This window comes from Monodon monoceros, unplaced genomic scaffold (genome assembly GCF_005190385.1).
Source record: "Monodon monoceros isolate NGI ecotype Baffin Bay Population unplaced genomic scaffold, NGI_Narwhal_1 Super_Scaffold_21, whole genome shotgun sequence".
NCBI lineage: Eukaryota > Metazoa > Chordata > Mammalia > Artiodactyla > Monodontidae > Monodon > Monodon monoceros.
The window spans coordinates 29596906-29614429 of NW_021703778.1; the positions used below are offsets into that span (position 1 = coordinate 29596906).

Here is a 17524-nt window from a genome sequence, read left to right on the forward strand (position 1 = left end):
ATGTACATTCTTAGATCATAACATCGACACTCTCCTGTACTCCTGAGTTGATTATTTTTGTCTATGGCTTTGACAGAACCTTGAAAGTACGGTTGAAACTACTGTAATGATATTACAATTCTATGAAATGAACACATCCTGAGAAGCCTTCCACTTAACTCCTAATATGGATTCAATCCCACCATTAACATGCTTCTGAACTCAACAGTGTCAACTATTGAAACTGTCCTGTTTAGTAACCATTACCTGAAATACACCTAGAAATACCATGTATAGAAAGCACTGTTAGGTGCCCAGTCAAGTTATGTGCTGATTTGTTTTTTAATTTAAAATACACTTCAGGGCTTCCCTGGTGGCACAGTGGTTAAGAATCCACCTGCCAACGCAGGGGACATGGGCTTGAGCCCTGGTCCGGGAAGATCCCACATGACGTGGAGCAACTGAGCCCGTGCACCATAACTACTGAGCCCGCATGCCACAACTACTGAGCCCGTGAGCCACAACTACTGAAGCCCGCACGCCTAGAGCCTGTGCTCTGCAACAAGAGAAGCCACCGCAATGAGAAGCCCATGCACCGAAACAAAGAGTAGCCCCCGCTCACTGCAACTAGAGAAAGCCTGCACACAGCAACAAAGACCCAACGCAGCCAAAACTAAATAAATACAATAAATAAATTTATAAAAAAATAAAATGAAACACAGTCCACACAGTTTCTAATGGCAAAGCCCACAGAGCACTGGTAAAGCAGGACTGGGCACCCCCCACGACTCCTGGAGGCCCAGGGGTGATGGCTGCACATGATTACCTCTGGTGGTGGTGACCGAAGAAGCGGACGTCAACCTGATTGTCCTCTTTCTGCATGACTTTGGCCGGCCAGAATCCAAAACCTTTCATTTTAGCCCAAACCAGTTCATGATTAGGTATCTGGAAATAAAATGTTTTACCTTGTCATACTACTTTTAAAGTATTAAATACAAGAACATCATTAATACTGAACTACTCAGTCAAGCATAATCCATAATTTTGAAAATATTTTTTTTTCTCACTCCTAAGCACACAGAACTTAGCCCCACCCCAGGATTGACTGATTTTGCCTCCAAGAAAAACACCAAAAAAATTAAAATTTGCATAAGCAATGTGGACCTTCATTTCGCAGAAAAGACAGTGAAAAGAATCTCTTGATAGCCTGTGGCATCTGGAATGAAGCCAACAGTGTAACAGTGGCAAACAGAACACCCTAACTTTGCTTCATGAAATACAGTCCAACCCTGGGAGCCTATAGGAAATGGGAGAATTTTAGGCCTTCCTCCCAATCTATCAAGTCGGAGATGCAAATTTTAATGAGACCCTCAAGTGACTGAGGAGCACCCTAATATCTCGGAGAATAGGGGCTCTCAGGCAGGCTCTTACACCATGGCCAGGGGTGGGCGACTGCCCCCGGAACACTCCTTGAAATCATGCCATTTTAGGGGAAATCACACAGCTATAAGTATATATAAAGACTTAGATTTCTTGTGAGAGAATGAGAGGAAAAGCAAATTTTTACTTTATGTATTAAGGGATTCAATGTTTATTCCTACTCTTGAGGGTCCTCATTTTAAAGTCAGAAATGGATACTGATCCCAAGTTGTTTCCCCCATGTTTCAGTTTTCATACTTATTAAAACCATACATACTATGACACAAAGAAAAATATTTAGAAGGATTATAATCTTCAAGCAAATTGGAAATAAACTTCCTTAGAGTAAGACATCAGACGCTTAAGAGGTTAAAAAAAAAAATCTCAAAATTTTACATACACAAGGATAGCAGAACCAATTGTCAGGACGAGCATTTGATAAATAGAAGCAATTCTTGCAAAGTTGTAATTCATCCAGCTGAAAAAGAAAATCAACTATTTAGCCTACATAAAATACACACATGCATAGAACTATATAAAATAGATCCATGCAAATTAACATTCTCCTTCATGTATACAGTCTCCAGTTTTGTTCCTTAAGCTTAAAATTCTAATTTTCCAATGAATAACACCAGAAGAACCTGCCACTTTCTTCTTGGAACCTCCCGAAGGTCCCAGATTGCACTTGGAATAGAGGACAGATTCCTTAGGGGGCCACTGCATCTGACCTCTGCTTCCCCAGCCTCACTGATACCTTTCCAGTTCAGCACTCATATTAAAGGCTATTTCCTCAGAAATGTCTCTTGATCTACCCATATAAAATATCCGCTACCAATAAAAGCAGTCCCTACTTTGCCTCATTCTCTGTCCTAGTGTTATTTTCTTTCATAACATTTTTTTATAACTTGTAAAGAAACCTATTTTGTCTGTCCTTTTCTTGAGTCTCCCTCTTCAGAATACAACTGTATGAGCAGGAAGCCAGCATCCTGATCCCCATTTTATTCCTCCTAACACAGCACATAGTAGACACTCAATAAACATGTTTAACGAATTTTTAAAAAGTCATATGTGAAATGGAATCAAGAAACAAAACTTTTTATATAAATTGAGATGCTTTTGCAAAGATAGTATGGTTATAGATGAGTGTTTCAAATAAGAAAGACCACCCAAAAAATCCTTCTCTAAATATATATTTCATTTATTGTATAAATATGCATGCTGCTGTTTGGATGCTTTTTTGCCTGTGTAGTGTAGTAAGAACTCAAATTTGAACCTTTCATTCGCAGAGGGTAATGTTTATTGAGTGCCTGCCCAGTGCAGCACATTTACATATAGTTATATAACTAATACTCTTTAGGGTAGTTAAAGAGGAGAAAACAAAGTTTCCTTTTCTTCTAACTAGTAGAAGTTACTTAGTAACTAAATCTAACTCCCAGGATTTCTCTGAAAATAGTTCTGCCAGAATTCTTCCCCCTCTGTTTGCGTTATTTCCCATGTATGTCATACATGGAAATAAAATTATATTTAAAGAAAATGGCAAAATTAAAATGTACATATCAGAGTGGAATTCTGAAATAGATTAATGTGGAATATAGCAAGAGTTTAGTTATTAGGCATGGATAGTACCTCATGACATGTGTCTTTATAGAGCATCCTTGCTATGTCAGCTTGCTCACTGTCTGCTGTAATTAAAGACAGGTATCTATTACCAGTGATCTAGAAACACAAGACTATCAAAATTAATACAGCCGTTTAAATTTTCTTTCATTTTTAACAAAAGTGGACACATACCATTTAAAACAAAAACGTATATTTAAAATAAAATTAAGGCAGTAAAAGAAAACGCTATCAGCAGCTTTAATTTTATATCCAATATAACATAATACTCTAGGTACAGAGGGACCTCTTTCATTACTTTTGAATGAGGGGATATTAATGCGGAAAATCAAAAGTAATCAAAGTGCTTATAAAAAGCCTTTCAACTAAGTTTATATATAAAACTATGAATATTACTTAGTGTAACTAGAGTTCTGCTTTTGGCCAGTCAATTCTATAAGCTATAACTCCATTACCAAACATTTTTAAGTTTAAACCCTAACATTATTACTTACAGATCATTCAGGTATTGTTTTAATGTAATATTTTATAAAAGATATTTCTCGACATGGAATGTAAATGGTATGAATTTTAAAAAACTACACAAAAGAAAAAATATTCAACCTCCATAGAAAATCACTGTGTTGTGGAGAAGCAATTGAGCATCAGCTTTGAACTCTTCGTAACTTCGGTACTTCCCTTCGTTCACTTTCTGCAGAGGGAAAACAACAAAATGGCAAAGGGTTAATGGTGAAAACACCTGTCAGCATTACAGCGTTAGAGTGTAGGAAACAGGCGAATTTTCCAGAATGGCATTACGACTACTCCTGTGTCCCATGGTACTGACAGAATGTGCGTAAAAGAAACCCACGACTCCGTCTGCAGTTAGACTATTACAGGATGGTGAAGTGTGCAGAGCCCACATCCTGCAGCCACGTTGTCCCCGATACTTATTTACTAGTATGAACTCTGCAGCATGAACACCTCATTCTGTAATAACAAAAGCTGCTGCTAAGCACTGTAAATAACGAAAGCTTTGGTCAGTGGGGTTGATGAGACCCTAACTACATATCTACTATTTTTATAACTCAAGAGAATAAAAACTGAAAGAAGAGCGAGCCGTTAGCCTCTGTGACAGTTTACCGTTATCACAAAGAAGATACGGTTATAATTCTGAATTGGGGTTAGGTGCTGATGTATAAACAATTTTAAAGTCCTAGGAGGTCCTCTAGGCACCAAGTCAAATGATGGCTCTGTTTGGCATCAAGGGTCACAGGGCACTTTTATGAATATTGATATCTGAACTCCACCCTGAACTTCTCATGGCCTTGGGCTCGCAGGTGCTCAGGCCTTGGCATTGTGCAGCGCTCCCAGGCTACCTGCCTATACCCAGGTGGGGACAACCAGACCCCACAGCCCCCAAGCACCATCATAGCTCGTATTTTGGTCTGGACTGTAAGCTCCTGAAAGCATGAAAATCATGTCTTCCTCTTCATTTTCTTTATGGTGCTTCCGCTCATGGTCAGCACTTGGTAACAAGGCACCATCAGCCCAGCCAGTGTGCTCCATGGACCCAACAGGATCAGATTGCAGAACGTGGGGAGGGGCCACACAGGGAGAGGGCAGGAAGGGCAGCTGAGTTCTTCATTGTTCTCAGAGGCTCAGAGTCAGGAAAAGAGGCTATGCCTGAAGCCACACAATCTAAGGGTAGGAGGTAAAATTTAAATTGCTCGTTTTTATGAACAACCTTCATTTATCCCTTTCTTCCACTGAAATAATACACCTTCATTCTTCCTCAGCTATTAAGCAGATTAAGAAAGGAGTAAGATGATTTTAAATTATTCCTATGGTCTCCCTGTTATGGCCAACCATAAGATTTTAAAACTTCAAAATGATACATAGGTACAGAATAAATCTGCAAAGCTAACTGGAAACAGGTCAAAGTGTTCATTGGATTTTACTACAATTTGTAATTAAATATTAACAAACCCATTAACGATCCTCAGCTAGAGTAGGTAAAAATAAGAACTTCATTAAAGAAGGATAGTTTTCTAGTTAAAACTTTGTTTTGTTCAAGTGCATGTCATCGTGTTTCCCAAGATCCTAGATCAGTTCTATGTTCTAATCTTCCCTTGAGAGAAACTCCTAAGTACTGCTTCTGAAACTAGGAAACCACATCCACATGTTAATTACATCTGGAACATTACACTGACCAGGCTACAATACATTTTCTTTAAGCAGCAAGTGTCAAGAATCAACAGGCTGCTGAAAACCAAGCCTCTTAAAAGATGACCCCTAAAGAGCACTAGAGGGAGTGCATGCCATTCACAAGGGCAGCTGCTCAGGCAGGAGGGCGGCAGGTGCACGACCAGGGCTGTGCTGTCAGAGAGCTTTACCTCCTGAATGGCAGGGACGTCGACCGCCGAGTGCACCAGCCGCCGGTACATGGGGTGTTTGTTGTCCTTCCCCTTTTTATTAAGGTCAATAGCCTGAAAGGTCATGAGACACATCAGTTTAAACGTGGCTAGAGAGAGGGGTAAAACATCAATTTCTAAACAACAAGTACTTTAGAACTTAATGAAAAATGTACATGCACTATAGTTTAATGTGGCATTCCTTAAGGTTTGAATAGAAAGAACAGTTATTTTGGAAAATTCAATTTCACTTTAAACACTATCAATGAAAATGTTCATTCTGATAAATGGAATTTTAAAATATAAATGTTTCTAATCTAATACAGCTAAAGAAACGCCTGAGTTGAAAACAAAGACAAAACAAATGTAAAAGCCTTTTATAGAACTATTTACTGCACAAAAGAAACGGGACAGCAGTGGTTTCCACCCCTCATACTGCTCTATGCATATTTGTTCCTTGTCAGTCACTAACTTTTAAGGAGTAAGCCAGAGTGAAATATATTCTGGGCGATTCTGAGAGCCCCCCTTACAGGACTCACCCTCTCCTTCATGCGGGAGACGATGAACCTCAGGTACGTACTCATCTCCTGCTTGTTCGTATTTTTCTTCTTGATGCTCTGTTGAAGATAGAAAAGGCCAAGATAAAATCTGATCATTTATAAGTCTATATTCTTGTAAAAGATGTCTCTTATATAAAAGATTATAGTGTGCAAAGATTTTCTTAAAAGATGTACTATTTCCAACATTATCTGATGCCGAGAAATCTTCAAAATTTGCATACCAAAAACAGCATTTAACAAGGTAAGAATCGGAAAATATTATACTGTCCTTGACATAATAACTTAGAGAACTATGCATTTTTTTCTTTTCTTGATGTTTAAAACTTCAACCAATTTTCAGATGAAAAGAAATAATGACAATAACAATAATGATACAATAATGATATAATGTAGAATCACTTATTTTATTAAAAAAAATTAATGGCTGAAATCCTTTAGGGAATATTTTAAAATAGCAATATTGAATGATGAATTTCAACATAACATTATTCTCTGTTAAAAAGATTATTAAATGTCTGTGTCACAAAGGAATTACATACACTGCAGCACACACATCTACATAACTATTCTAAAGTGTCACGGATCTCTTCAGTAATAACTCCAATTTCTGTTAGTCTTGCCTAAAAGCTAATTAGGTTCCTTAATTTATCTCAGAAAATTAACTTTACATGAAGAAAAAAAGACAGGATTTTTTAACTTTTATGTCATTTCTAGACAGCTAGGAAACAAGGACCAATGTTCCTGTTTCCCTAGTCAAGGTTAATATACCATGACAGACACTGGACCATAAGTAGACTGCACTGCAGAGGACTGAGTAGGTTTGGGCCACTATTTAATAGACACTTTAACTTTTTCAGGCCGCTACATTATGAGTCTCTGGTATTATTACTTACTCCCAAAATAATTTTATACACAGGAAGTCATCTCAATATCCTAAGTACAATGGAAGAAGGAGCAAAAATTTCTCATGTAAATGAGAAACCTTAGCTATGGCTTAAGCAAACTGATTATACATACACAACATTAAAATATCTGCATAAAAAGTGGAAAACTGTTTTCTGAGCTGGAGACTTACTTTCATACACTTCATGTTTGACATGATCCCCTCCCTTCCTCCTCACCTGGATTCTTTGGCAATGCAGTCAGTGCTCTCCTTACTCAGCTTTATTCTATGACCTGTGCAGTTTTATTATGGAGCAGTTTTTCTCAACCCCGGCCATACCTCAGATACACTGGTGGACTCCCATAAAATGCAGCTGGGCTCCACCCCTGAGCATCTGAATTGGAATTTCTAAGGGAAAGTTCATTCATTCACTGTTAAGTTCCTCAGGTGGTTGTGACATCTGGCCAAGACCAAGTACCAATGGTGTAGATGTGGAGTTTAAAATGCAGTGACATTTCCTGAACCCCAGGTTTTATAATCTCTGGGGAAAGGGACTTTGATGTAGCTTGTAAGTTCTCATTTTAAACAAAATCCCCAGTGAGTCCCAGGCACACAAACACATGAGAACTATTAACTGCTCCCTCCTGTAAGCCAGAGTAAAACAGTGGATCTGAAACACAATCAGCTATTAATGCTTTTGCGTAAACATTCTTGCTAGCACGGCCATCCCTCCAAGTACTGCTTTCTATACTAAACAGCTTGATGAGCTATTGGATATAGGGAAGAAAGGGTAAGAAGGCCAAGAAGGCTTTTTCCTCACCTCCTGGGAAACCTATATTCCCTTAAAAAGAGAGGAGAATAAAAACAAATGCTTCCAGGGAGTTTCCTGGTGGCCTAATGGTTAGGATTCCGGGCTTTCACTGCCATGGCCCGGGTTCAATCTGTGGTTGGGGAACTGAGATCCTGCAAGCCGCATGGCATGGCCGAAAACAAACAAACAAAAAAGCCAAATGCTTCCAACTACATGCTCTATCATGCCAACTCTGAAATATTTTGGGAGGACTACCAACACTGCAGATCCCAAATATCATTCTGGTCACTGAATCACACAATTGTGTATAAACTCAGGTATAACAGCAACCTACATCAGATTAGAAGTCTTGTAATACTATCTGTGTGGTCATGGTTCTTTTAATAGGTAACATATTATTCCGGTGAAATATACAACCAGCACTGTATGCAGTGCTGAAATATTACTTTAAGGCTCACTAAAAATTGTACCAAACTAAGCAGGGTGGGAACACTCTCCTCTCTGGGTCTCCCATTGAATACCTCGAGCTCAACCAGGCAATGAGTGCTCTTGAAGCCGATGTCCACTAGTGCTGGGACGTCTACAATCACTTGAGAGGCGACGGTGGGGATGGGTGCTCACTGCATCCCCTGCAACATGGCTGCCCTGTCTCCAGGGCTGCTGTGTATTCTACACATGCACAGTAATATTTTTTTCTCATTTCTGCACTCTCAACATCAACCTATGAAGTACTTCACTGTTAGTTAGAATCCAACTCCTTTTGGTTTTAAAGCCTTAGAAAATAAAGCAATTCAATGTTTCTCTGTGGGTGAAATTTATGCAGTGCTAGAATCAGAATATCTCTACAGGCATACCTCATTTTATTGCACTTCGCAGATACTGTGATTTTTACAAATTGAAGGTTTGTGGCAACCCTGCATTGAGCAAGTCTATCGGTGCCCTTTTTCCAACAGCATTCGCTCACTTAGTGTCACTAGGTCACATGTAGTAATTCTCATAGTATTTCAGACTTTTTCAATATTACTATATTATTATATTTGTTACAGTGATCTTTGATCAATGATCTTTGATGTTACTATTACGGAACGATTATGACTCACTGAAGGCTCAAACGATGGTTAGCATTTTTTAGCGATGAAGTACTTTTTAATTTTTGACATAATGCTATTGCATACTTACTAGTTTAAACATAACTTCTATGTACATCCAGAAACCAACTAGTTTGTGCAACTAACTTGATTTGTGATATTTGCTTTACCGTTGTGGTCTGGAACCAAATCTGCAATACCTCCGAGGTATGCCTGTATAGCTAAAATATCCTAACCAACTGGTTCTTTCTTTGAAATAAAAAAATATTGAAACTTTTTGAAACAGTAGGGAAAACCCTATTTTACTTTGCTTAAGTTTAGGTAACTGTGCATTACATTGTTCATGTAATTCCCCTGTTTAAATGAAGGTCTATTTTCAGTTCCTATTTCCTTTCCATAGAGAATCTACAAAATACATGGGTATTACGTGCTCTCAGAATGCTTTTACTTTGGTTTCACCTGTTTAAACATTTTTAGATTAATTGCTAATTTAGCATAACCATGTGCAGCAACATTTCTTTCTGGGAAGACTCCAAATGTACAGAGTTCAGGCCGAGGGCCTTAATTTTACAAAACTATAATAAATGATAAATTAGAGGATAAAAATCTGATTTTGTATCATGTTTAAATTTGCTTAGAGTAAGGTGCTAGAGTATCTCTCCTCTTCAGTGTGCAATTGAAAGTGGTGATATACGCTTAGGAAAGTGACTATATTTCAGCAAAATGTAAAAGGAAACAAGGGGGATGGATGACTTTCTGTGGCTAAATGGATGTGACCCACCCCCACCCTTCACAGCTCCAACTCTGGCAAAATATTACTACCTAGAAAGTCCCCTACACATTTTATAAAGTGCCACCCAGATTTAGGCATCCCACTTCAGTGCTGATCACCTCTGGTTGTGCATTAGAACCGCCTGGGAAAGCCTTTAAAAAAACACCAATGTCCATTTATACAAAGTTCTGGAACAGGAACAACTTATCTGATGGACACTAATGACAGTGACGCCCATCTAGTATGGGGTGGGATTCAATGGTCATGTCGGTGGGACTTGGGTACAGAGCTATGTGTGCATTTGTCTATTTCTCAAGTGGCATATTCAAGACTTGTGCAAATCACTGCAATGTAAATTTTACCTCCAAGGGAAAAGCCACCACTGTCTAGGTGCCACCCAGAGATGGTGCTGACACTGATTTACAGAGGAGCCTGGGCACTGGCAGTCCTAACACCCCAGGTATTTCTCACAGGCAGTCCCGACTGAGAACCACTGCACAGCAACATAAGAGAGGCTGTTTTCTTACACAAACACATACAGTGGCCCAACTCGCCTCTGCTGCTGTCCCAAGAAGAGTCAAGAGGCAGAGCTGCGAAGCTGGCTTCTAAAGTGACACCAGATCTAGAAGCCTCTCTGCCTACTTGCTCACACTAACAGAAAGGCACCTCTCTTACGTTTCAACTATTTGTTGGTTCTCTTCAGTTAACATATTAAAACTTCAATCATTCTGGCTGTATAGGAGTCACCAAAAGAAGTTTCCTATCCAAGGAGGATTATTTTTTTGAAAGCCTCTATGTTACTTGTTTATTTTCTTACTTGCTGCCCAATACACCTTTTCTGGTGGCAGATATGGGATTCTACTGAAGATGTAGGGCAAGAACTGAAGTGCGTGTGAACACTCCAGTTGGTAGGTGTATCCAGGAGGCTGAGGGAGCCCACTTCCCACACGTGCAGGCTGAGGCACTTGCTCAGAGAAGGGAAGCAAACAAAAGAGAAGACCCTGAACAGATGCAAAATCTCTTCCAACAATTTGTAGGGACGAAGCACTTGTTATAAGATGCTTTCACATTTGCTAAACTTGTGGGCTTTCTTTTTAACACTTTCTGGTTATGATTTAGAGAGTTGGTATTTCACAAAGGAAATCAACAGAGCACACAGCTCCATCCAGGGCTGCACCCTAAGACTTCTAAGGACATCTTAGTTAGCATGTTGTGAGCTGCCTTATGTGACAGTCACAGCAGAGTTAGTGCCTGTCGGCCAAACCAGGACATTGGCGTGGCTTGAAAAAAGCCACTATAAGAGAAATGAAAGAGGTAGCTTCTAAGGTAAACACCATTCTGCTTGTAACATAACTAAGCAGATAGCTCTTGACAACAAGGTAAGAAAAAGAGAAAAATAGTGCTGTATAAAATCTGCAGATTATTTCAGATCCAATTCTTTCTCAGACTTTGAAGAACTGCTTTGCAGACCACAGAACTCCTCAGTAAAGGCCTTTTTGTAAGAGTGACAGCTCAGGATCCACCAGAGTGAAGCCCAGTAAGTGTTGGTAACTGTCCATATCACCTGGCAGCATACAGGAGTGGCTTTGGTCAATATCTACAAATAATAAAGAGCGAAACTTCCTATTACATGCCCAAAGTTGCTGCAACCATTGTTAGACAACAGAAATCACATGGCCAAAGCTGTGTTACAGAGGTGGATAAGACATCCACTAACCTAAGATGCACTTAGGTATATTACAGATAACCGAGGGGCTGCTTCCCTTTAAGGGAAAAATAATAGAAAATCTTGAATACCTTCTTGAGTAAGGAATTCTTAAGCCAGTTACAATAATGGCTGGATTACAGCAAATCAAATGAGTCTAGGTAGATACCACAAGACAAAACGTGAATAAAGTAATTCAGCCATGCTCAGTGCCTTACAGTGTTTTTTGGCTGGAAGCAGGTAGGAACAAGTTTTGATCCTGTCAAGGTCTATCCACAGCTGATTATTGATAATGATGCCCAAGCACCATTATTTGAAGGAACATTCAGGACTGAATAGTCTGGAATTTTCAATGTGCCCTAGAAACATAGGGCACTTCAGTTGTAGAAACATATTTTAGCAGAGAATTAACTTCTGGAAATACCACTTCTATACACCAAGTATCCAAAAGAAAAAAAAGAAGTGTAAAATCAGAAATCCAGGGGTCTTTTCCTTAGATAATATATCTGTGCTGCTCACCTCGCCAAATCCAAGCTCCCAAGTCTGTTATTAACAAGGGCTTCCCACTTTCTTGGGGATTCCCAACACCCAAAATGTTCTTCCCACAGCAGGCTGGACCAGAGGCAGGCAAACTTCTGTGAAGGGCCAGATGGTAACTATTTTAGGCTTTGAGGACATTCAGTTAGTGGCTGTCTTGACTACTCAGCCCTGCCATTGTGGTGAGAAGACAGCTATAAATAATGCATGCGTTCCATGAACAGGGCTGTGTTCCAATAAAACGTGTAGATATTGAAATTTTAATTTCTTATAACCTTCACATGTCACAAAATATTATTTCTCTTTTTCTTCAACCATTTGAAAGTATAAAACCCGCCCTCAGCTCATGAGCAGTACAAAAACAGGTGGTGGGCTTGATTTGGCCCATGGGTCGTAGTTTGCCAACCCCTGGACTATAAGTTCTATGACAGCAGGGTCCATGATGGTCTAGTTCAGTGTTCTTTTGCCAGGGCCTCGTACAGTATCTGTCAAATAGTAAATACTCAATAAATACTAGTTGAATTGAACTAATGGCAGTCATTACTAACCAACTTCATTGCCTACTAGAAAAAAACATTCCATGTAGTTGAACTCAACAATACAAGATCCTTCCAAAATGTGAAATACTTATTCACACCCAAGCTGTATTAGCACATTCAAGCCACTATAAACCATTGTTAATGTACCATTTCACTGTCAGATGACCCCTAAACATGGCTGATGTCCTCTAACGATCAGAGGCTCACTTGATGTGAGTGTGCAGGACTCCTGAGCCTCAACCCCAAGGATGTGTTCTAAACAAGCACATCCAGTAATTCTGCTACAGATGGTCTCTGGGGCTTATTGGAGAAACACTAGTCTGCATATAAATTACCCATATTGTCAGAGGAACCAGGAAGCTCCAAGCTCTCCTCCATAACTATCTGTAATCAAAGAACAGAAATGAATCCCAATGCATTTTAGCTGCACATAAACTGCCTACGTTAAGGAAATCAGGGGCTCTGCAATATTCTCTATAACCACGTGTAATGCTGGAATACAAAGGAATCAAAGAATTTATAAGAAACCCAATATCTGAGATTTTAGCAGTAGAGCTGGTCTGGTGGGAGTGGCCCCAAGCCCTACTATTTCTCCTCTGTACCACTGGGACCCCAGCAGCCCCTCAATGACAATCACTTTCTAGCACAGTCTTCTAAAAATATACCAATGTTCAGTCTTGTTCACCCCCAGTACTGACACACTGAAATCAAGTCTCCTCTACAAGAGCAGAAGAACAGAACACACCTGCTGCCAGCACCAGCGTAGGAACTTGGTTAAACACTTCTGCATTCGGAGTGCATGACTCCCTATAGCTCCATCCTACATCTCCCATGGTCAGCCCAGCAACAATCATTTTCACTTGAGTTTCTGGCACTAGTTTTTTGGTTTTGTTTTTTTTGAAACTTAAGTTAAAGAAACTTAAGTTTAAAAATCTCCCCTAGGCTGTCACAAATATGCCTTCTTACTCATAGGTAAAAGTTGAACTTGGAGGATAATTCAAACCACAAAGAACATGTTGAGGTGGATTCTTGGAGTGTGTTGGCAAACATGACTCTACTCCCAAGCACTCTCTACTTGAGAAGTTGCTCCTACTGAATCACTAATGCACAGGGTTTCCAGACTTCTTCATGGAGATTTACAAAACAGCACTGAATGCTACTTCAGCTGTATCTATATTTATTAATTTTAACAGAGTCAACTCTTTGCTCTCTGATTGAGGTTGGGAGGTTTTGACTAAGTTCAGATGATATAATCAGCTTTGTATCTGCCAGTCCAGGGTGATTTACCAACTATTAAAGTATAGTCTCAAATTAATTCCACAAGTCACACAACTGACTGGTATTGTGAAAACATGGAGTATTTCTATATCCACTACATCCACATAGAAATTGCTATAATACTAGCTATAGAGAGAAGGGTGTTATGTTATTCTTGTTATGTCAGGAATTTTATCATTCAAAATTAAATTTACTTTTGGACATAACTTTAAGTTCTTTCGCAGCAGATTACAGGGATTTAAGAATAGGAAAGGGACATTCGAAAAAGTTCATAGAACACAGGTTGTGTCTCCTCGTTCCTTCCATCTTCTACCAACACTAGTCTTTAAAGAAAGAACAAGATTCAAAAGGCAGAGGGAGGACGGATTCTTCAATGGAGTAAACCTTTCCATACTCTCTTCTGAAAATAACTTACATGTCTCTGTTTTGGGGTCACGGAATGAGTATCATATGTTCTCTGCTTAATGAGGCTGACAACCAGCCAACATTACACTACCTACCTCCCCACTCCTTCCCCTACCTCCCCACTCCTACCTCTCCACCCCTTCCTCTCCGGCCTCATCACCTGCAGAGACAATAAAAGGAAATTGTGCGCACTTTGTACATATTTTCAGTACATCAATACTGGAAACACTAAATGAGCTTTCTATTTATCTAGATTAAGTTGTAACCATCTTGATGTAGGAACCAGTCCAACTATTATCTCTTTAATCCCTTATAGCTAAAAATAAAAGATAAAGCTCAATTAACATTTTTTAAAAGCCACCAAAAAGATACATCTCAAGGACAAAATACACCCCAAACATTTCACACTCACATCCAACACTTTCTGACTGTAACTTGTTAAATTCATCATGGGGAGGCAATGTAGAAAGTGTGGATTTTTTCTTTCTTGCTTGGCTCCAGGTAGTTTTATAAAGAGCTTATATAACAATACATGAGATTTTACAATTTTATATCCTAGATCCAATTTTAAAAATCCTTTATCAGGGCTTCCCTGGTGGCGCAGTGGCTGAGAGTCCGCCTGCCGATGCAGGGGACACGGGTTCGTGCCCCGGTCCGGGAAAATCCCACATGCTGCGGAGCGGCTGGGCCCGTGCGCCATGGCCGCTGAGCCTGCGCGTCCGGAGCCTGTGCTCCGCAACAGGAGAGACCACAACAGTGAGAGGCCCACGTACCGCAAAAAAAAAAAATCCTTTATCAATGTTCCCATTACTTTTTCCTCTAGTAAAGCCGGGAATGAATACCAAAACTGCCTTATAAAGTAATTGGTTCAGACAAAGATCTTCTTAAAAATTAATTTTCTACTTTTGTGAGTATAAAAATAAGACCCCATTGTCTTTAAAAATTGTAAAAAAAATTTGATTAATGTTCATTCGTAGCTTTTAATACTATGATTGTCTACATTTTTAAAAAACGCTTCTTCTATTTTATTTAAAAATCAAATCTCTACTCCAGAATTGATAATATGTATCTTGAAGGTAAAGGTACTTACTTTCAGGGTGAAAATATTAATAAACTTCCCACATTAAAAAAGGAAGACTAATCAGAAAGAATACAGTTTCACAGTAGATACACAGAGTAAAGAATATACGTTCAAAATATTTTCGTTTCGCATTTTGTCCTGTTTCACTCTTTACATTAAATGAGAATTCTCCTTAATTTTGAGATTTGAAAAAACTATACTGCCTACATACCCAAAAGAATGAAAAATGAATTCAGAAGTAAATTTCTATCTCCAGTTTCAGGAAATAGCTTTCATCAGGAGTCACAGTACAAATGACTCAAATATAACTTACCCAGAACTAAGTTAACAGTGACAGGTCAGTATGTACCCATGGTGACCTCCTAAATAGCAACTCAGTCTTGGTTTAGTTTTAGTAAACAGTTAAATTCCCTTGTTTTCAGTAGCTGTCTAACGAGTATACTATACCCCATGTGAAAAAAATATATAGTACCTGGGGATTAACATCCAATCTAAAAGTTAATTTTAAATGCTTTCTATAGACTTCTTTCTGTATATATCTATTAAGTTTCCTGTAAAATAGACATCTTCATTCTAAATATTTTAAGGAGAAGCTGCAGTAGTAGGGAGATTTTAGGAATAATTCCTACTGGTGTAGCTCCCTTCCTCGGATCTCCTTAGATGGCCTACTAGTCAAGCATCAGAGAATCAGGCACTGCAGATTTGGGAGAGCTTTGAGGATTAGATGTAGAACCAAAGTATTCTTAAATAAGTAAAATTCTCCCATATAAATTCTTCTTCATTTTCTTATCTACATTGTCTTGTGTTTCTGTATTTTATCAGTAGGCTAAGTTGATTCACCATACATCTGTACATTAACACAAATTTTAAAGTTTGTGACCCTTAAACAGAGAAAAATACCATATGAAACATTTGTGGGCAGACGAGTATTCTATAGTTTTAAAGACACACTGGAATAATGTATCCCCTACCCAATACTTCGAATGGTATTTTTTTCTTTTGTGACTTAAGTTGATCCCTTCATATGTAAGTCACTACAAGTGCATCATAAACGGGATGTAAAGTGAACCAAAGATGTTAAGGATATAAATAGTAATACAACATTTTTATATTATAAGACAATTATAAAAGCCTAAGATATGGGTAAGGGAATAAGAGGTACAAACTACAATGCATAAAATAAATAAGCTACAAGGATATTTAGTACAACACAGGAAATATAGCCAATATTTATAACAACTAAATGGAATATAACTTCTAAAAATTGTGAATCACTATGTTGTACACCTGAAACACATAATATGTATGTCAACTATACCTCAATTAAAAAAAAAAAAATCTTTGGATGGATTTCACCGGAGCAGCACAGTGGACCAAATATGGAAAAGGAGGCAAGGAGGTCACTGCAGACTTCCCATTCTAGTACTTTCCATGGGAGCACAGTTCAGAGCCCTCCATTCTTCTCCCTAATGACAGATTTTAGTCCTAACATAAAATTTTCATTTATCTGAATTTGAAAGCAGTAGCATGAATCTACAACTCCTTAAAGTTATAAAAACAAAATTCATTTATGTAAGGAACATGAACATATTAAAAGAGGATGGAGGAAATAGGGACCTTTCAAAATACTTTTGTCTCAGAATTGTTAGCCTGGAAAGTGCCAACTATTTTGTTTTGCTATACAGTTTCCCCTGCAGTTGATCTGATTTTTGGGAAGTACCAGCTTAATAGCAAACACAGCGCTATCAAATATTGTAGCCATTGATCTGTGCACTATACATTACATTACACCACACTGTAACTTACACAGCCACAATGCAGTGCTTGCTGTACAATCTGCTGTGCAGAGGAGGGGCGGCAGGGCGCAAGCTGGTTTATAACCTTCCTTTAGAATTCTTCCAAGTCGTAACTATGGCTTGATGGGGAGAACAAATGCCAGGCCACTCATGAGGCTGACATTTTATACCAAAATGTTTCTCTTGGAGTACTACAGGCATTTAGATATGCAGTTATAACACTGCACTGTCTAATACAGTAAGTAGCCATAAGCCACACGTGCCAAACTGAAATCCAGTTCCTGGGTCTCCAAGCCACATTCAAGTACTCAACAGACACATGCCCAGTGGCTCCTACTGGACAGCACAGAGAGAACACTTCCATGCCCATAAAAAGATCTACCAGATAGCTATGATCTAAAAGGCAACATAGCACCAACCTTGGGGGTGGTCTTAGGGTTTCCTGTAAGATGTCACCTTGCCCATGTATTAAAAAACCCGAGTAGATATCATTCAAATAGTACCATGATGTTTACCAGCAGGGTTGGAGGCCAGCAAGTGTGCAGTGCGTGCATGCACGCACACACACATACATGTACATGCATAGCTGCACACACACGACACACAAATGCATATACACATGTATACACACAACTCTGACATGCATACACACATACACATT

The 17524-nt window shown here is 38.9% G+C and overlaps 1 protein-coding gene across 19 annotated transcripts in view; it reads right to left on the reverse strand.

Moving 5' to 3' along the window:
- Positions 1-17524, reverse strand: part of ZMYND11 (zinc finger MYND-type containing 11) — a 139962-nt gene that overhangs the window by 24957 nt on the left and 97481 nt on the right. For 16 of the 19 annotated variants that reach the window (XM_029236488.1, XM_029236494.1, XM_029236479.1 and 13 more), the window contains 6 exons: positions 5948-6025; positions 5391-5483; positions 3619-3706; positions 3025-3080; positions 1799-1876; positions 806-924 (listed from right to left, as the gene is read on the reverse strand). In XM_029236488.1, the coding sequence (XP_029092321.1) occupies positions 806-924; positions 1799-1876; positions 3025-3080; positions 3619-3706; positions 5391-5483; positions 5948-6025 (512 nt within the window). The remainder of the gene's footprint in view (positions 1-805; positions 925-1798; positions 1877-3024; positions 3081-3618; positions 3707-5390; positions 5484-5947; positions 6026-17524) is intronic. The other 3 variants (XM_029236498.1, XM_029236493.1, XM_029236489.1) reach the window with 1 other exon arrangement.